The sequence below is a fragment of the Rattus norvegicus genome, chromosome 19, assembly GCF_021556685.1.
Source record: "Rattus norvegicus strain SHRSP/BbbUtx chromosome 19, alternate assembly SHRSP_T2T, whole genome shotgun sequence".
Taxonomy (NCBI): Eukaryota; Metazoa; Chordata; class Mammalia; order Rodentia; family Muridae; genus Rattus; species Rattus norvegicus.
This window is the reverse complement of record NC_141552.1, coordinates 22,864,739-22,886,218: the sequence shown is the minus strand read 5'-3', so window position 1 is coordinate 22,886,218 and position 21,480 is coordinate 22,864,739. Positions and strand designations below refer to the sequence as shown.

The window sequence follows — 21,480 nt, the reverse complement described above, 5'->3', positions numbered from 1 at the left end:
GATCTACTCCTGTCCTTGGCTATGGCATGAGGCTCTTAAGACAAATTAATCTGAAGGATCTCAACAGCTATGCTGTTAGACCTCTCATTGCTCTGCCCGACCTACAAGCTCCTTTACTGGCTCAAATTCACACCTGAACTCCTCTCCTGCCTCAGCCACCATCAGCTCTTCTACTCCTCTCCACCTGTGCTCTGAATAATCCACACTAAGGTGGACGTTAACCTCTTGTGGACTTCCAGATGTATGCTTGTGATTACTCTTCATTGGCTGTTTTGTATAGGTAGGCGTGTTCTTCTAGTCTCATGCAGAACACTGCTCACACATTTTGGATCTTACAACACCCTCTTGATTGAGAATCCTGATTAATGACTGACTGAGCCTTCCATGCCTGAAGTCACCCTCTGTCTCCCAGTCCAAGATGAGAATCCCCACCCTAACCCCTGGTGTCCAGTTTCATTTCAGAAGCTAGACTCTGCACTGCCCATTACCTTTTGGTTCTCTGCCTCTAATTCTGTTAAATAGTTCCTCTCTTCTTTAAAACAAATTCATTTTGTTGTTTATTTTTTGAGACAGGGTTTCTCTGTTTGGCCCTGGCTATTCTGACAGGCTCTCTGTAGATCAGACTTGTCAGGAAACCAGATATCTGCCTGCCTCGGCCTCTTAAGCACTGGGATTACTGGATTGTGCCAGCATGTTTAATTAAAAATTAATTAGTGGCAGTGCATGTTGGCACATGCCTTTAATTCCGTCCGTTGGGAGGTAGAGGCATTGTGAGTTCCAGGACAGCCAGGGCTATAAATTAACACCTTGTCTCAAAGAAAACAAGCCAAAAATGAAACAAAAATGTTGCAATATGGTCTTAGGTATGTAACTGAGTCTGTTCTTGAACTCTGAATCCTCCCACTTTCACTCAGGTGCTAATCAGCAGGCTTCTGTCTTGACTTTCACTGAGCACTCAGGGCTGCCAGGACTGTTACCTCTCCCAGTGTAACTCCTGACTCTCTCATCAGCATCATCACAAAACTCCTGCTAAGAATTAAGGAAACCTGAATTCTAAGGAACAGTCGGAGCTCCAGTATTTCCAAAGCTCACTCTAATACAGATGGATCCTATGCTGAAGTAAAATGGTCACAGCTGAAGGTCTTAATTCCAGGACTTGGGACAGAGGGGTTGGAGGATCTTGAATTCAAGATTATTTTTATGTTACAGTGTTGCTCAAAGCGAGTTGGGCTGCAAGATACCCTGTCTCAAAACTATACCAAACACACCTAAAATGAAACAGAGGAGTTTGAGTGGGCACAGATGGGAAAGCTCGGCACTTTATGGCTAAGCCACCTGCTGCCAGCACCAAAGTCCATGCACAGCCCCAATTCTGAGCTGTGTCTGGGACCCCACTTAGGAGCACGCACCAAAGTAGCTCAGATCCAGGGCTTTTGGTCTAAGAGGAATTCAGGCAGTCACACTTTGGATGCCAGTTCTCCAGCTCAACTGCCTGTCAGCCCAGGATCTGGTCTTAGTCATGGCTTGGCACCCCTAAATTCCTCCCAGCTGTGCTCTGAACTCACCCTGTGCCCCGTTCTGATGAATCTGCCATTCTCCATGGGAGTAGCCTCAAGAAGTCCCTCACATCTGAAGCACCACTCTGAGTGCACTAAATACTGCAGGGGAGGGGCGTGGCCCGCAGAGCACCCACCCCTTTCAGCTGTAGAACATTTAGCTCTAGAGTGAGCACTGCTGTGCATTGTGGAACTTAAGCAGTATCCCAGCCTTGGCCTGGGAAGAGCCGTTGACACCCACACTTTATGGGGTGACATTGTCTCCTGAGAATAGAGTCAGGTCAGGAGCAGCAACTGATGTTCATGAGAGACAAACTTTCTTCACCACCTGCCCATGCTGGCCCTAGGATCTGGGCTTTTTGGGTGACATGAGTGCTGAGCCCCCCAGGTAGATGGGTTTTCAGGGGTCAGGTGGTTATTGTCACCAAAGGTATCCACAAGGATAAGTCATACTGTACTAATTCCCATATTAGATCCTTTCTCATGGGTCACAGAGGTCGTGCTGGGTCCTAAATGTGGACCCAGGTTCCTAGCACTTTTGAAGAGACTGGTCAGGGCACAGGCTTCAGGACATTTTGTTTGAATTATTTTGGGGGATTTTATTTTTACTGTTGGGGGCAAACCTAGTGCTGCCATGTGCTGGCAAAAGGCTTTGCCACAGCTGTAGATCATCCCTAATTATAAACTCCTAAATTCTCCCAATCCTGGAACTTTCTAGGTCCCTCACATGATGCAACCTTTGGGGGATTCCTCACATAGAATCATGGGGTGGATTGCATCCCAAAGAGAGACAGGGGGAAATGTTCCCCAGTGTCTGCCTGTGGCTGTGGTGATGAGAGTGGATGTAGTGACCAGTGGATGGCAGGGCCCATGTGAAACCCTTTTGGTTTCCACTTGAGTGGAATCTTTACCATGCCTTTTTTTTTTTCTTGAAACACAGGTTGGCCTGGAACTTACAGTCTTCCATCACTCTGACTCAGTTTCCCATGACTGGGATCACAGGCTTAAATTACTATGCCCATCTTTCTTTTTTTGTATTTATAAATCTTCTAAAAGCCAGAAAGATCTAGAATTTAAAATTTTGCGGTCCAAGGCATTTCCAACAGGGGATTCTTGACCTAGGAGTGTCCAGACCAGTGTTTATTGTGTGGCTACTTCATTCCCATAACAGCTTATTTTTGACAAAGAGTTCCAAGGTGTGATGTCACTGGGCATCAGGCAGTGTCCCAAATAGCAGCACTGACTCAGGTTGTAATTTAGGCTGGAGAAACTTACTAGGACCCTTGTAATCCTAGCACCCTGGGGCCTCACATGTCCTTAGTCTGATCTAGTGATGAATCAACTGCTCTTGAGGGTGGATTGGAATTCTAGTCACTGTGAGGCAGGAGCATTAGTATCCTACAGCCACTCTGGGCTCCATAGGAAGACCCTGTTTCAATAGTAAAGGGGTCACCTGCGAGTTCTTACTGTCTTCCCTGAGGCCTTCCTGCTGGAGTTAGAATAGCTGTCTCACCAAGTTGAAGTAGAGGGCAGAATGTTGGTGCCTTCTATAATGAGGACTAGTAACAGATAGTCTATGGAAATTCTAGAAAGTTCTACAGGTATTTATGTCCTGTGCATGGGAATTGCTGGCTTCCCTGTGTCCTTTGCCTTTAATTTGCAGTCCATGGGGCACCTGGGAATGTCCCAAAACCAGGCTGCACACAGGGCTTGTCCCATGATTCTCACTTGCACCCAGTGCCTGCCTGATTGTCATAAGTCTGACAGAGCCACTGTATGCTCACCTGACACCTGCAGATAGCAGTATATGGGACCCTACCATCCCCACACTGCCCATCAGTGTCTACAATGTCCCTATATGGCACTGAGATGATCTAAGCTGCTTCTGGCCTATGTGCTGCATCAGAATCTGACCATTCCTAATTTCCTCCTCTCTCACCCACACTAGAAGCCCTGTACCCACACTAGCCCCAGCTGGCCTGTTGCCTACTGACATCTCATGGACTCTGCCCCAATCCCCTGCCCTGCCCTGCCCTGCCCTGCCCTGCCCTGCCCTGCTGTGCCCTGCCCCAAACCCCTGCCCTGCCCTGCCCTGTCCCAATGCCCTGCCCTGCCCTGCCCTGCCACAATCCCCTGCCCTGCCCTGCCCTGCCCTGCCACAATCCGCTGCCCTACCCTGCCCTGCCCTGCCCTCACTCAGCTGACAACGTGGACATCTCAAGACAGTCAGTGGACAATGGCTGACACACTTGTCTGGAGACTGGAAATGTTTCTCGATCTTGGAGAGGAAAGAAGGACCCTCCAACTACACTGTCCTCTAAGGAAGTTTATTCAGGTGAGGGATGACAGGGACTGTTTTGTCTCATGTCACACATGTCAGTAGAAAATATCTTAGGTATTGGATGGCGCTGTCAGCATTAACAGAACAAAGCACATAGTGTTGGGAAGGATAATAAATTATGAGTCGAATTAGAAAACCCCAAGTCTCTTCCAGGTCCTAAGAGGGCAAAAAATACCACCAAACACAGCATTAATGTGATAGGTTGGTTAAATCTAGTTACTAGATTCTAGTGTGATAACTATGACCCTTTTTGTGTCATGCTCAGCTTATAATGACTAGAGGACTTAAGCTTGAGAGTCACCAATGCCTCTCCCTTGCTTCTCTAGCTGCTGAGCATTGAAAAGCACTAATGAGACAGCATCTGTTTGCAGACATACTGGATTATTCTTCTTCACTTTATCTCTCTGAGTCACCTCCACTCTCAGTAAGTCAGTTTAATTCCATAAATTGTAAATGAGTCCCGTGGAAAATATACTTTCTCAATACGATCACAGATTTCCATGTAAAAGGTGAAACATGAACTATCCCACCTAAGTTCTGGGCTTGCACAGACCTGCTCTGCAAAAGAAACATGTGGTCACAGCTGCAGTCTGCATTCACTATGGATGCTCTTGAGGACCTCCCTAAACTGCATAGATTAAGATAATTATCTTGCTTTCTATCAAAAGAATTCATTATGCCAAGTTGGCCTGTAGAAGGAGGCTAGTCTCTTCTGTATTTTATCAGATGTGCATAATCTATATGATCATCGATAGTAAGTGAAAGCTCTGTTTGGAATTGAAACTGAGTGATGCTAGAGGATGATGCTGAATGCACAATGAGCAGTGGAGGCACCAGAGCCCAGTGTGGATGCCTAGCAGGCTACCACATTGAGCAGGCACCCCTCAACCACCTGTACATACAAATCTCCTGAGATCTCTCTCCTTAATGGGAGATGATGGCGTCCATCTAGTATAGCACATGCCCTGGAAGGACAAAAGCTACCTACAGGAGCTGTGGTGATGGCTCACAGGTTAGAGCATCTGCTGCTCTCTCAGAAGAACCACATGGTCCCTAACAATCATCTACAATGGGGAATGCTATTCCCTCTTTTGGATCATGAGGGAAATGCACTCAGGAGTGGCCCAGACATACATTTGAAAAAAAAAATTCATGAGTTACATGATAAAAATAAATATAATCAGCAACAATAAAAAACACAGCATATGAATGATCAAATGAAACAGCACCTATAAAAACCTATTTCCCAAAATGACGTTGATGGTCATTATCTTTGTGGTTTAATACTAATGCTGTATTGTAAGAAAAACCGAGGCACATGGTTCTCGATTAGGATTATTCTATATTCCTTTGTGAAAGTTGTCATTTTTTCTGCAGCTCTACAGGCATGAGTGTGTGTTACTCAATATCTGGTGCACACAGTCAATAAGGAATGGGTGTTGTAGACTGATATAGATTAGGATGAGCAGAACACATGACAGCATGGATACAGTATGTCAGTGATTACATCATAAAGTGTGTGTCCATAAAAAAAGTCACATTATCCACACAAAAGACACTATCACCCTGTGTACAGCTTGGTGGCTTTAAATTCCCTATTTACTCATGCTGCCTGGACCATGCAAAGATCCATATCCAGCTGTCAGTTCTAAGTCTACAGGAGGGGAAAGGACCCTTGAATAAGATGGTCTTAAGAGTCAAGAGTTACAAATCAATTTTTATTCATAAGGAATACAATTTACAAAAAACAGGCATAAAATGAACAACTAAAATGGTATAAAAAATGAAAAACAGTAACAAGAATATATAAGTATGAAATAACAAAAAGAAAACTTCAATGAAAATCATAACCAAAAATATTTCTTAACAGCATTTTCTTAATGAACATTTAGAAACACAGTTGTAGTGCTGTTTCTCCTCTAGGGAGATGTCAAGGCAGTCCCCTCAGATGTCTCTCAAATGGTGTTGTCGGTATGAGAGAGGAGAAAGACCTCAATGAGACAGGCTGGCATACGGATACATAAATTTAGGGTCTCTATACAATGAGGAAATTAACTGAGAAGAAGAATATTCTCCCCAAAAAAGTCTTTGACTGTTGAGGATTGTCGTCAGCAGGGAACTCCTGACAGAGAAACTCACTCTTCAGGGGGCTGTCTTCTTGGGATCTGTCCTATTCCATGTCTCCTGCAGTTCCTGAGACCTGGGAGGAGAAGGCAGCTATTAAGACACTGATTTAGTGGGGACATGCATACCAGGTGTCAAGTTGCTGCCTTCTGTCCCTTCAGCTGCATTGGACAGACAGCACTGATCTTTTCACTGAAATCATTGCTGATATCTCTGCAGCCTGGGGAAAGTCACCAACAACCCTCACAGTACTGTGGGAGAACAAGCTGCTCCTCAAACTTCTACCAGTGAAAACCAAGAACGGGGAAAGGAGAAGAGACCTAACTGGGTTGCAGGAAGAAAGTAGAAGGCCACATGATACTGAGATCAAAGCCAAAGACCAGGACTCATTTGCCACTTGCACTTGGTTCTTATCCCTACAAGGTGCTTCCAACCATCACATGACCCCTGTATGACCTTTGTCACACGACCAAGAACTCGTTCAAAACTCTTCATAGCATCCAATCTATGACAGGGAGATGCAGTCATGTGATATGTTATTCCTCTGTCACCATTTCTGGACTGCAGTTTCAAAAAGAGCAGAGAAGTGTACTTGCCCATAATTCAGTTTCTGAAAAGTGGTTAACATCCCAGAATACTTGTGCATAGACAGAGCAATGAATAACTCTATCACATGAGGTGGGTGACTGATTGGGTGTGGGGAGATTAGAAAGATGATAGGGGAAGCAAAGATGTATCCAATAGGCAAATGGTATCAGACATTGTCAATCTGACTCAGCTGCTTGTTCCTACCACATTTTGCTGGGTCTGGAGGTTGCTGGTCTTCTCCTGTTCGTCTTCATCATTCGGGTTCAACTCAAACAAATATTGCTGTAACTCCTTGCTCTCCTGCTTCAATGTGACCAACTTCTTCTTCATACATGCCTGGTCCAACAGGAGCCGGCTGTGCAGGTTGCTGGAAACACACTCTGCATAGTAAGATCCTGAAGCCTCTTCCTCCCATTCCAACTGCCAAATCCCACAAACTCCACCAGGACCCAGATACCCATAAAGACTTCATAGAATACATCTCCATACATGTAAGGCTGCTCCACAAACAGCAAACGGCCAATCCAGGGAAGAATAAATTGTTTCTGTGACCCAAGCACCTAACAGTCCATGTCTCTCCAAAAGAACAAGGAATCTACAACTATCCATGAAAGCCCAATGCATCTGGGCAACATCAATTAGTAGGCAGTAAACAACCACAAGAGGACAGTAGAACCAAGGGAGGTCATGCTAACCATGTGGTCCCCACATTGAGCTTTGTTAAACCTGGTATGACCCCAGAGGCCCAGGTCGGCCTAATAACACTCTGATGCCTGAATCAGTATAGTTCTATCCAGAGCCTTCTAAAGATGCATAGACACTGTGGTGATAAGTCACAGTCTCTTATGGAACTGAAACTGAGTCCAAAAGACCCAGGGCACAGTGATATTTAAACAGCAGAAGACATGGACCCAGAGCTGTAGGCTCTCCAGTCCAGAACAAAGAGAGGCAGCAATGGATATTCCACAAGTGATGGGCCCTTTTGACCAGTACTTACCGATAGAAGTTAATCTCCTTCTTGAGCTCCTGAAATTTCTCACGATGTTCAATGTTCTTTGTGTCTAAGTTGTGCAGTAATGACATGACCTCTTTCTCCTTTATCTTCAAGTTTTCATAAAATGGATTTGGCCTGAAGTAGGGGCTGGCCCCAGGAAGATAGAACCCAATGAACATCAAGGTTTAGGATTATATGAACTCAGGCTATGTCTTGTATTACCCCAGCCCTGGAAGGACACTTTCTGAATTCTACATATTTGGATCTTCTTCAGCTTCAGAAACTTGGAATTGTGTGCCCAGGACAACAGAAGCTAAGCACCCAGATAAAGGGTTCCCTGGCTCACTTTTTTCAATCAGGAGGGCTGGATCTGCATTCAAACCTGTTATGCTGTCAAGAGCCTAGGCCACAGAGCTTACCCAACCACACACACACACACACACACACACACACACACACACACATCCAGAAACCTCTGATTTCATTTTTCCTGTTTTGACAAGTGGAATGCTACAAGCCGAATAACTAATATTCTAGAGGCAGACAGTACACATAATTCTGGAGATGAGACCAGATATTGCCACAAACTTATAATCTGCCCAAGGCATACAAATGTATAGACAAATGTGACTACACAGGCAAAGAACTGTGCTGTTGAAAGTGGGGCTTCCAAAATAAAGCACTTACACCTCCATGAAACTATTATAAAGGTAAATCCTGAGGTCAAAAAACAGACCCCTAAATTCCAAAGGTGGAGGGATAGAGAAACATATAAAGGTTGTGCACATGCATGCAGAGCTGTGCACACACAGACACACAAGCTGGGGCACACCCACAAGAAAAGAAAAGTAAGGTCTCCAGCTCCGAAAAAAAGAACCAAAAAAAAAAAAAAGAAAAAGAAAAGAAAAGTAAACAGACTCAGAGAATGAGAAAGAGAGACAAATATGGAAAGAGCACAATGAGAATCAGTAGAAATGCATGCACCATTACTGTCTCAGAGTGTAAGGCACAGAGACAAGAAGGAGCAGGCCAGAGCCTCAGGCCTTCTACTTAAGCATTGATATGAACACTGTGGGACCTGTCACCTAAGGCTGCTGCCAGGAGATGATAGCGTTCAGTCACCTTCCTAGCAAGCACAAACACTCTCCACAAACTCACAGCACCCAGAACCTTGCAAAACTACCACCTGTCAAGGGCTTTCCAATTGTACACTGGGAACTCATGCTCCAGTGACTTTATCCCTGAAATCTTCACTCAGATTGCAAGTTCAGATTTTCAACAGGCAGAATCAGAGAGTCCATTTTCAATCTCACTCCTCAGTAAGGGTCAGGTTCTGAATCTCCTATCTATGGGAGATGAGGTTTAGAACAAGGTCGTTTGTTTGGAGCAATGCATACCTCTTGCTCATGGATCCACCTGTCACATAAAGGAGGCGATCTGTCAGCTCATTTCTCTCCTTGGTAGTTAGCTCCAGTTCTCTATTCAGCCTCTCCTCTTCCTCGTTGGCCTGCACCTTGTTTAGGACATTTTCAGGGGATGACGTCTGTCTGCAGGCCGCTGTAGGTAGAAGAACACAAGTGAACCCGCATGGGGTGAATGCATAGAGCATACACAGACCACAGTGAGGTCCAAACAGGAGAACATGCTTGGAAGCCAGTGTCACTGCAAGGAGTTTGGTCTATGTGTAAGAGGCATCCTAAGTGGATCACAGTTCCCCCACTACTATATAGAGACCAAGAGATGTAAGCAGCCAGGTGTTCCCTATGCCCGCCCACACAGGCTTACAAGTACCAGAGAGATGCCTTCTCCAGGATTATTATCAGGTACGCAGGCTACAACCTGGTTTCAGGACCCTCACCCCTCTGGTTTCAGAAGTCAGATCATCAATTCAGCATCCACAATGACTTGATTGATCAGGGATACTCAGATATCCTACACTGTTACTCTAGTCCAATAACTTTGCATTAAAAAGTCATGTAGGGGGAGGACATGGTCAACAGATTTATTAATTCCCCCTACTGAAATGACAAATGCCCCAGAAGTGCCAATAGGTTACAGGCTCTTTCTCTACCTGCTCCATATAGTTTGGCTACTGTAGAAAAATATCTGCCACACAGAACCTCTAATATATGAAGGTAAGATTGGCCCCGTCAGCCAGAGGTAGTCACAGGAGTTCTAAGAATATAAGGTCATGGCCAGGAGCACAATTCTCTCCCTCTTACTACTGTCAGATAGTCACTGAATTTAAAGAAGCAATGAAAGTGAAGTACACTGATGCCCTGTTTAATTCAGAAAAGTTATACCCTCTATGACTACTTATGGTGTTATTATATCAATTTAACATAACGAATGCACTTTAAAAGTAAAGACTAGAAGTTCACCCAATAATAGCATAGGCATTGCCATATCCTCCATGTGGTTATGGAGAAACTAATGATGTGAAAACCTTGACTTTCAGGAATTGTGGTAATCATGGAATTCAATATCTGTGGAGATGTTCCAGTGGTTGTGGCCCATTGCTATAAAGGCCAGCTGAAGGCCCCCACACTCACCCCTGAGAGGAAGCTCAACATACACTGCCCAGAACTTACTCCACATTCCCCATGTCCTGTGTCCATCATTACCTTTAGGTTTCATTTGCTTCACTCTAGACTCTTCTCTATCAACATCAACTCTCCCAAAGCGCCTACAAAGACGGGCAAACATGTCTGTGGATATATCCTTTCGACACTAAAAGAAAAAGTAGGGAATTGGTTGTCACAACGATACTGGTGACATCTAGGGATTCCAAGAAGTCTCTAGGAGACAATAGAATGTCCACGAAGGGACGGCTGATGTCACGGAGAACAGACTTTGCCTCCCTGCTAATGTTCTCCCTGTACTGAGCAAAAGCTGATGTGCCCTTTTCAGGAGACTTCCCTGTGGCATAGCCACTGAGCACCACATGCTTCCAAAGCCAAATTTGGCTCTAGGCTTGATTGGAAAAACCTAAGTCATTGCTATATATCTAAATGAGTGCTTCCTCCCCAATCCCTGCACAGAAATGTTTCATCCTACCTCAAATTCTCCTCAGTCAGCAATATTACCCATTAAAGATTACTGAGAAATCACACCAGTTACTATAAGTAGCCAAAGAGGTCTCCTGTCTCATCATGTGCAGGTGCATGAAATCACACCCAGAAATAGCCTGTAGGATAGGTTGCGATGTGGGTGTGTATTATAGGTACAACCTGAAGCTTTGTGCTTAACATTTAACAGTTGCCACCGGATTCCTTAGGAGAAAGAATTGCATTCATTATGGTCCTGGCAACAATGTGGTGATCTGTTAGCAGAGGAAACTGAAATATTGGATCCACCAGTGAATGCACCCTCAGGCTGAGTGTGGGGCTCTCCTCTCTGCACCTAAGTTACAAAAGCAGTATTGCTTACAGGCCTCTCTAAGCTATAACGTCTGATTTCATCTGAAAAATAAAATAGTCAGCAATGTGTGTGTGTGTGGGGGGGGTACAGCCAAAGGAGTTGGACAAGCCTAGAGACATAACTCAGTGGACAGAGTAAGAAACAAGCATCTTCACTCCTGTTTCATGGATCACCCCACAAAACACAAACGCATCTATCCTACTAAAAAAAAAACAAGTTATTTTATTTAATGCATACACTAATACTGTTTACAGTATTGGTAGCAAAGCTCAGATTTTGGGGGCAGATCCATGACTTGAACTATCTTCCTGACAACATATAAAACAATAAATAAATAAATAAATAAATTAATAAATAAATAAGAAAAAACAGAAAAATAAAAAAACACAAAAAGCACAAGCCTTTCATGTGAAGTTACAGAAGAATGATCCAGTGGTCACTTCTGACCAGGCCATTTTAGCTATGACAGTGCATAGTGAACCTTAATTTGATGGGTCCTATATAAAGCTTTGTGCAATATTGTCATTTTAACCAACCTCATCTAGAACATACATAACAACACAGGATATGATCACAATGTCCTTGCTGTGTATCAAGTTATTTTTCTATGTCCTTGATTGTCAGGCATATTACAGCAACAATCTGAGATGGCTGGTAGACTTGGAAGAAAGTGGATATGAAAGATCCCCGTTTGATATCAGTACAGCCATTTCTTACGAATGAGAATCTTTTAAGCTGGCCCTCGCTTAGCCCCTACACATTAGACAATAGACCAGAAAGTACAGAAAGCACATTCCCACCCACTCTCTAGGAAGCTGCCGGACCATAAGAACAGAGGGTACAGAACATATTTACTGCAGGGCAATTAGAAGACAGGAAACATCTCTGGGAAGCTGACTGACCACTATAGAAGTGAGATATCCTTGGTACTGAATGCAGCTGTGCTATAGGCTGACATAGCTATAGCCTTGTCCTGGGAACTCCAGAAGAGAAACACCTGCCAAGACAGATATCCTTGGTCCTTGTCCTGGGAACCCCAGGATAAGAAAACATATATCAAGTCAGACGTCCTTCATACTGAAATAGCTGCATTGATGTGGTTACGGCCTTATCCCAGGAATTCCAGGACGAGAAACATCTGCCTAGTTATCCTTGGCACGAAATAGCTGAGCTAAGGAAACTGTGTAATCTTAACTGACATTTTAAGCTGTATATTTCTGTTGTTTGAGGTTCCTCACATCCCTCCTGCGTGAGGACCGTGTCGAGCCCCAGTGCATTGGTATCCCAAAGTAAACCTCTTGTTTTTACATCAAGACTGAGTCCTGTGTGTTCATGGGGTGGTGATTGTCCTCAGGACTGGAGCGAGAGTCTCCTCTGTCTGAGGGTCTTTCAGATAAAGCTATAGTTGTGGGTTACACACCTCAGCTCTCATTGGCTAATGCTGTCCTCACAGTCCTTGGAGGCCCCTTTGTAAGACTACCTGTTGGAAAGTGGAAGCAGCTTTATTTGAGCTCAAAGTGAACAGGACGAGCAACTTAGAGAACAAGATGGGGTAATTGAGAACCTGTCTAAAACCAGCACTGAAACCCACCCTCCATTCAAAGCATCATCTACCAATTCTTGAATTTTTACCATTCTCTGCCAACCAGTCTTTCATTCAGGAAAGGTAGAAAAGAACTGGAAATGATCTTTGTATTCTAAGGACCTTGATCTGTCTTTCCTTAGGTCCACGTTAAGAACAAATGAAATGGGTATCCCCATCTGAATAACTTAGTATCACCTACTCAGCATTTCTAGCCTAATACTGTGCCTATGGCAATCTCAAGCTTCCCTGAGTGTTGCTGCCCCAGCAAGAAGAATGAAGTTCTATGGTCAATCCCCAGTGAACCTTTCAAGGGGTTAGAAGAAAGCCATCAGAGATACTGCACTTCATTGTCCTTAGATTAAATCAAGATGATACAACGTGAATCGATTGGGCTATTCAACCACACATCTTCCTCACAACCCCACCTATCTGAGGTCATTGCTTGGCAGAATTCATGCCCCACCATCCGAGATATTTCTTGATTCATTGCTGCCAAGGGCCAGGTTTCCTGAGTTTTGTTTTTTATAGAATTGTGTGTAGTCAATCATAGTTGCCCTCTGTAAGAAATGACAAATATCTATAATAACTGAATATTCTGAAGGTTTTTATACTGGTTTTATTATACATATAACTGTGAAACGGAAAACATACATATTTCATCAATGAAATGAGTAAGATTGATTTAATGAACAGAAAAATGGATGGTACTTCAAAACTTCCATGATTACATATTATCTATTTAATTCCCTCCACAATAGCAAGAAACGGACATTATTATTTACTTAAACCAAGAAAATATTAATTGTTTGGCCTGCTTTTCTGAGCTTCCTTAAGGTATAGTTAATTGACAGAGCTGTGGTTTAAAATTAGGGTCCATATTCTTCTGTTTTAAATGTGTGCCTTTTCTTTCTATTTTTTTCTCCATCTTTATTAAATTGGGTATATCTTATTTACATTTCAATTGTTATTACCTTTCTGGGTTTCCAGGCAAACATCCCCCTAACACCTCCCCCTCCCCTTCTATATGGGTGTTCCCCTCCTCATCCTCCCACCATTACCACCCTCCCCCCCCAACAAGCCCCTTCACTGGGGGTTCACTCTTGGCAGGACCAAGGGCTTCCCTTTTATTTCTAGTGGGTGCTGCTCTCCCTGCTCCGTGGGAAGTGGATGGGGGGAAGGCCCGGGCCTGAGGTGAGTTGGAACTGGGGTAGAAAGGCATAGGGCCTCCTAGGTGAGAATGCCAAACCACCACTGCTGCTGCAGCCACCATGGAGAAGCCTTTGTTCCTGCTGCAGGGAGGAGAGTCTGGTGCCCACAAGATGGCTGAAGGGGAGCTGAGAGTGGACAGCTTCATCACCCGCCTGCTGGAGGTATGAGGATATCGTCCGGGAAAAATTGTGCAGATGACTGGAGCAGAAGTCCGAGGGCTGTGTATCACGTCTCGTGAAATCTTTCTTAGCCAGCCAACAGCTGTGAACACAGGTTTCTTTTGGAGAGCAGGCCTGTGCAGGCCCAGAACCTAGGTGGGACAGTTCAAGCTACCCTTTTTCCATGGCCAATCTCAGATCATATTCAGAAAGTATTTCTTGGGCTAAAGAGATGGCTTAGTGGTTAAGAGCACTGACAGCTCTTCCAGAGGTCCTAAGTTCAAATCCCAGCAACCACATGGTGGCTCACAACCATCTGTAATGAGATCTGATGCCCTCTTCTGGTGTGTCTGAAGACAGTCACGGTGTACTTGTATATGATAAATAAATAAATAAATCTTTAAAAAAAAAGAGTATTTCTTCCAGGTGATGGATTTTCAATTTATGGAATTGAACTAACTTACTCATGGTGGAAGTCACACAGAGAGTTAAAGTACAGAAGGAATAATCCAGAATGTCCACCAAAAGTTGCTGTCACACCAGGGCTTTTAAAAGCTCAGCTGCTAGAGAAGCAATGTAGTCTTTGGTTATTCTCAAGCTTAGGTCTTCTAGTCATTATAAGCTGACCATGACACAAAAAGAGTCATCTATATCAAAATAGAGAAGAGTAACTAGATTCACACCACACTATCACATTACTACTGTATTTGAGGTTCTCAGTTAATATCTAAGAACCTGGAAGAGGCCTGGGTCTTGCTACACAAACTCATGATTTATGTCCCCATTGTCAGCTGAGATTCTTCATGCAGCCTGGGGTCAAGGAGGTCATCCCACAAAGCACAAAACACCCATCTCAGATAAACATGTATGGTTTACTGAATCCAAAACATCCATGAATTTCAGGACACAATTAAATGTTGAAACCTAAGGATAATAGATAGAGAAGAGAATTAAGATTTCTAGTTCATAGATCCAGTAAACACCTTCAACAAATCATAGCAGCAAACTTTCATAAGGTAAAGAAAGAAAAGGCAATAAAGGTACAACAAGCCTACAGAACATCAAACTAATTGTACCAGAAAAATTCCTCCATTCACATAATAATTAAAACGCTAAATGCACAGATCAAGAAAGAACATTAAAAGGGGTAAGGTATAAATATCTAGTAACAAATAAATTCAGACGTATCTGAATTACACCAGACTTCTCAACAGAGATTCTAAAAGTCAGAAAATCTTGGGCAGATGTAATACAGACACAGGCTCCTATATCCAGCATAATCATCAATCACCATAAAAGGAGGAACCAGGATATTTCATGACAAAACCAAATTTAAAGAATTCTTTTCTATAAGAAAGCACAACAGAGGCTAATAGGAGGAAAACTCCAAGACAATGAACTAAACTATACCCAAGAAAAACCAAGAAATTAATCTTCTCTCAATAATTTAAAAAAAGAGAAGAACACAAACATAATTTCACCTATAACCAGAAAAAGAAGAGAATGCAGCAAACATTGGCTTTAATATCTGAACAGATCTTCTTTCCCTAATCCCCAAGCTCCCAGGGGCCAAACTGCCAGCCAAACTGTATGCAAGGATGCTCTATGGTTCAAGGTGAGGCCTGTAGCCCCACCAAAGGCAGATCCTAGAGGTGTGAGGTGGGGATGGATATGTGTGGGTGCAGGAGCACTGTCACATAGGCAAAGCTGAGCAGAAACGGGATGTAAGGTTTGATGAGGGGAGTCTGGAAAGCAGGACAACAGTTGAAATGTAAATAAATAAAATAACCGATTAATAAAAAATAGCCAAAAATAAAATAACAAGTAAAAAGGTAAATGAAAATTAAACCAAACCAACCAAACAAACAAACAAAAATCCCTGTAGTGGATTGGCCTAATTCTGCTTGTATTTTAATGCTAATTTGTGGAACTCAGGACTGGTTAACCCCAAATAACTGACCCTGTTCCCAGTTAACTGTGATTATAAAGAAGCCAACAGCCAACAGCTGCACAGCAGAGAGATGGGGGAGGGGAGCTTTGAGGGCTTTGCTAGAGAGGATCATGAGGAGGGAAGAAGGAAGAAGAAGCTGCCAGAGAATAAAGGAAGAACATGTGTGATGGAGAGAAGAGAGGAAGAGAACAGCAGCCATGGTTAAGGGAGAGGAGAGCCTGGTCCTGAGGGCTGTCCAAGTGGAACAAAAACAGTCAAGATGCTACACAGGCTGTAAGAGTTGAGCGTTATTGTTTGGAAAGTAGATCTGATACCATGGAGGGCAGGCAGCTGCCCAGCTACTGTGCTGACGAATGCATACTAAAAATAAATTTAACAAAATATGAGTAACCAGTAAGACAGCTCTGTAGAGGATCCTAAAAGGAATACTTTAGTTTGAAGGGAAGGACAAAATACCAGAGAACACAGGGGATAAATTAATAAAACTAGGAAAGTTAATCAAAGAAGACTGGGAAAACCACAAAAATTAACAAAATGACAAAATTTAATACATAGGTTTAAATAATAATTACATATCACTAAACTCAATATCTAGGGTGGTGGGGCATGAATTCTGCCATGGTCTGAACTCAGAAAGGTGGGGTTGGGAGAAACATGTCTGGTTAAATAGTCCACCCACATTGTGTCAATGTGATTTAATCTAAGGACAAAGAAGTGGAGCATCTCTCACGACTTTCTTCTAACCCCTTGACAGGATCACTGGGGTGTGGCCTCAGTACTTCATACTTCTTGCTAGGTCAGCGAAACTCAGGGAAGCTTGAGATTGTCACAGCACAGTATTAGGCTAGATATACTGAGTAGATGATACTAAGTTGTTCAGATGGTGATATCCATTTGCATGTGTTCTTAATGTGGACCTAAGGAAAGAGAGATCAAGGTCCTTAGAATAGAAGGAACATTCCCAGTCCTTTTCTACCATTCCAGACTGAAAGGCTGGTAGGGAGAAAGTGGTAAATAATAAAGAATTAATAGATGATGCTTTGAATGAAGGGTTGGTTTTTGTGCTGGTTTTAGACAGGGTCTCAAGTATCCCATGTTGCCCTCTCCCTGGCTGGCCCGGTTCACTTTGAACTCAGATAAACCTGCTTCCACTTTCCAATAGATAGTCTTACAAGAGGGGCCTCCGAGGTCTCTGAGGACAGCATTAGCCTTTGACAGTTGAGGTGTGTAACCCACAACTATAGTTTTAGCCACTTTGTTCCATGTCTACCAGCTATTTCAGATTGTTGCTGTCTATGCCTGACAATCAAGGACACAGAAAAATAACCTGATAGAGAGCAAGGACATGGTGATCACATCCTTGCCTCTGCTGTATGTTCTGGATGAGGTTTGTTAAAATTCCAATATTGCAAAAAGCTTTATATAGGGCCCATCACATTAAGGGTCACTGTGCACTGTTTCATCTAAAATGGCCTAATCAGAACTGACCGCCAGACAACACTTCCTGCGAAGTTCCTATGAGAAGCTTAAGTTTTTTGTGTTTTTTCTTCTTCCTTCCTTCCTTCCTTCCTTCCTTCCTTCCTTCCTTTCTTTCTTTCTTTCTTTCTTTCTTTCTTTCTTTCGCTTCATAGGTTTAGAAGAATGTATTTTGGGCCACGGATCTGCCCCTAGTATCTTAGCTATGGATGTGATCAATCAGTGTTAGTGTGTGCATTCAATAAAATGTCCATTTTTGACTAAGGTAGATGCTTCTGTGTTTTGTGGGGTGACCCATTGTCAATGTGTAGTGAGTTGGGGCCCTGGGTATGGTCGCATACCCCCAGGACACAGGGGGTGCAGAGCAAAGGCATAAGAAACTGCACACAGTTGTAAGCTTTATTAATCCTTATTAAGCTAAGAATATGCATTACTACAATTTTCATTGTGTCAAGATAACATAAGATCATTATTCCCAGGATACCAAGAACAATGAGGGAAGATTAAACAAAGAAAGACGAATAAACGAAAGCTTCTTCTAAAAATATTCATATAACAAATAACCTCTCTTATTATAATCAAAATATACTCACCATTACCAAGAGAGCGTTAGAACCACTTCCACAAAACGGGACACAGCAGAACATAATTTAAGGCCAAGTGAGAAAAACATTTTCTTCTCCAGGGCGGCATTCCAGCCCCTACTTTATTTGTCACCAGGCCTTTCTTGACCCTGCCTGGGAACTGCATCTCTATGTCTTAACAATTCCTTCTTTTTTCTTTTGTTTTAAAGTAACACTTTACATAACATAGCTAAAGGTCCTTGTAGGGGTTTAGTCATGTAAAAATAAAGCAACATAATACATAATGTACATAAGATTATGGCAAAACTAGCTCCTCCCATGCTATGGAAAATCCTTTGAAGCCAAGCCTTGGGATCTAATCCTGTCAATTGATCAGCCAATAATTTCGCTATTCCATATCTTCTAGCTGTTTACCAAAAGACATTCGAACATCATATTTCAAGGCATTAATTACTTTTGAAGCACTTTCATTACCCTCTAAATAGGCTTGAATTAACTTCCAATCATGTTCTGTGTCATTATCCATATATTTACTAACAGAAAAGTAGTAGGATTTCATCATGATAAGCAATATAAGCCCGATAACTGGCATTGTCCGCAGTAGAAGAAACCATGAGTAAAACACACATTGCTAAGAATAAGTGCTCAGCCGTAAAGGACTTTCCTGAAGGAGACAAAATTATTCCTTTCAGTGCTTAATCGCTTCACCTGACCCCACATAGGTAATAGGGTTGTCACTACACGGATCCTTATCCATTGTTGTTTGTGGACACTAAGAGAAGCCAGGGCCTCAGTAATGGAGGACACCTCCTCATCTCCTGAGAACATCCATCAGGAGAAAATGTAGCTGGTTTAACTGGATTCCTTTGAGGGTAGGGAGCAGTTCTTATTATTCTGTGCTTGGATCCATCTCCCGGGTAACCAGAATAGTCTCCCATCCTGTAATGAGACAAAACCCTCTCCCCTATATACAATGATGTCCTTTCCTGCCATTCAGCATCCCGGGCAATTTTTATCCATACTGTCTTTTCCATGCCTTCTTGGGGGAAGTTCAACAAAGTGTCTATTGGCTCTTGATATAACTTCACCTTGTGGTAAATTAAGAAAATTAATAACGTATAATGCTTGTGCCAATATAGCCCTGGGACTGGTCTGCAAACTCCATTCAGGTTGCATAAGGCCATCTCTTTTCCCCCTTTTTAATTTTATAATTTGTCCTTTCAGGGTATGGTGAATTCTTTCAACAAAAGCTTGTCCTTGTGTATTGTGTTCTGTACCAGTAATATGTACAATATGATATCGTTGACAAAATTGTTTATATTGATAAGAAATATATGTTGTCCATTATCAATTTTAATTTTAGAAGGCAGTCCCATAACAGCAAAAGTTTCCAATAGATGCTGTATAACATGAGCAGTGCGTACTCCTGGAAATGGTGTAGCCCACACAAATTTTGAAAAATTATCTATGCTTACATCTATATGTGAAAGGCGACCAAACTCAGAAATATGGGTTATATCGATCTGACACGATGTATTAAGTTGCATCCTTCTGGGATTAATTTGAGATGGAATACATTTTATACGTGAAGACTGACACATAGGCAATTAGCAATAATTTGTTTGGCTTGAGAATAGGGAATCTTATATTTAATATGTAAATATCCTGTATTGGCATGATTATGACTGTGTTCTTCTGGGGTAGCAAATGCCACTAATTGATCTACCATATGATTGCCAAGTGTTAAAGATTCTGGAAATTTTGAATGTGATCTAGTATGTGTAATGAATATTCTAGAGTTTCATAATAACAATAGTCCTTTAATATGTGAGAATAACATTTAATATAGGCTTAGTTGTAGAAACAACAGCAGTCGCAATATTCTGTACTACTCCTACAACATAAGCGGACTCAGCTATAATATTTTTACATCATGAGTAAAATCCTGGAATACATTAATTACCGCTAATAATTCATTTTGTTGTACTGACCCAAAAGAAGATTCTTGTCCCCAAAATTAATCTTTGGTCCAATAAGCCATCTTGGTCTTAGAGCCATCTGTAAACACAGTAAGGGCTGATGGTAATGGATCAACAGAAATTAGTGTATTTATCAAATTTTTTTTGTTTTTTAAAGCAATCCCACAATTTACTATGGAGAGGATGAAATTCAACATTTCCAGTGTAAGAAATCATGGCTAATTGAAAAACCTCAGACATCTGCATTAAATATTCCCCTTTATCTTTGCTTAATGGGAAAACAATAGCAGCACAATCATATCCCCACAGAGTAACAGGTCTTTGTATGCCTTGCTGAATAATTCAAGAAATTTGTTCCTCATTAATTGTAAATGTTTGGTTAAAGTTTTATTTAATATAAACCCATTCTAAAGGCAACTCATCCTGAGCGAAAGTGCCTGTAGGATATTCAAGAGTATTTAAACATATAATTTAATAACTCTATCTGGATCAATACGTGCCAAATATGCATCTTTCCATTTTCAGAAAAGATACCCTTGCATGCCTTCATATAAGCATTAATATCCCCAGCCTCCTTTATAGGTAATAATGCTCTCCTGTACTCTTAATTAGCATTTTCAAAAGCAAGCATTTGCAGCAGTTGTCCTCCAGCTACCTCTCCTACCATTGTTCTTTCCAATGTTAATTTTAATATACATAAAAACTTAATATATGGTTCATAGAAAGCTACTACCTTTTTCAACCAACCAGTATCATCCTTTATAATAAGTCGGTTGGGCCACACCTTGAATCGATGCTGGCCTAATTATAGGAAAAGAAAAAGCAGGTGAATTCGTCATTATCATCTTGTGAATCTAATGGTCAACATGCCATCCTCGGGAAAAGACTTAGAAAAACCTGCTTCAGGCAGTGGTGCAGAGGGCAAAACTTTTACTTTCGTTTTGTCTTAATGAAGCTCTAGCTTCTTGTTCTGTATTCGTTATTACCCTGTCTGCATTCATGGCCTTGAACACAGTAAAAATTACAGCCCAAAGAGACCAGAAATTGGAATCTTTTTGCCCTGCCTGACAGCCTTTTTCTCCTTAACTTTCACTTTGACCCAGATATCAGAATCCCTGGAACCCTCGTAAGGGAACCATGGAGTGTACTCTTGCTGTCTCTAAACACTTTTCTAAACCAGACTGATAGACATGAATTCCCTGCACTCTTAAAGATGCTTAAGCATAGCGAGATGAAGAGAAGATTTATCTTGTCCCATTTCCTTGTAATAAATTGTACTTACCTTATCTGACTGTCCAGACTTACCTTCAGGGACCCTGTTCCAGTGCCATAGGTCGACGTCTAGGGTGTTGGGAGCCCTGCGTCCGGTCGCATTCCTTTCTGTGTTTCCCGATGCTCAGTGGCCATGCCACTCCAGCATGCTTTGAAATGAACCAGTCCGCCGACACCACCACCACCATCACCACCACCACCACCACCACCACCACCACCACCACCACCACCACCACCACCACC

General features: G+C 42.4%; 2 protein-coding genes across 4 annotated transcripts in view; one reads left to right on the top strand and one right to left on the bottom strand.

The window, feature by feature from the left end:
- LOC147999107 (uncharacterized) overlaps nucleotides 1-21,480 on the top strand; it is a 924,037-nt gene that overhangs the window by 5,871 nt on the left and 896,686 nt on the right. The window lies entirely within an intron of this gene.
- LOC147999143 (disks large homolog 5-like) lies at nucleotides 5,596-21,348 on the bottom strand. Its single transcript, XM_087596152.1, has 8 exons — nucleotides 21,271-21,348; nucleotides 20,699-20,766; nucleotides 19,978-20,044; nucleotides 10,228-10,333; nucleotides 9,001-9,160; nucleotides 7,607-7,750; nucleotides 6,814-6,976; nucleotides 5,596-6,097 (listed from the first exon to the last, which is right to left on the bottom strand). Exons 4-8 carry the CDS (start codon nucleotides 10,307-10,309, stop codon nucleotides 6,068-6,070), a joined length of 579 nt encoding a protein of 192 aa, XP_087452278.1. The 5' UTR covers nucleotides 10,310-10,333; nucleotides 19,978-20,044; nucleotides 20,699-20,766; nucleotides 21,271-21,348; the 3' UTR covers nucleotides 5,596-6,067.

What these genes read in the sequence shown, in the direction of transcription:
- LOC147999143 (XM_087596152.1), bottom strand. Translation starts at nt 10,309, where the DNA reads ATGTTTGCCCGTCTTTGTAGGCGCTTTGGGAGAGTTGATGTTGATAGA. An exon ending in GAAGCAAATGAAACCTAAAG is followed by an intron (nt 9,161 to 10,227) that starts GTAATGATGGAC and finishes TTCTACCTACAG; the next exon opens with CGGCCTGCAGACAGACGTCA. An exon ending in TCCAGACCCAGCAAAATGTG is followed by an intron (nt 6,098 to 6,813) that starts GTAGGAACAAGC and finishes TTCTCCTCCCAG; the next exon opens with GTCTCAGGAACTGCAGGAGA.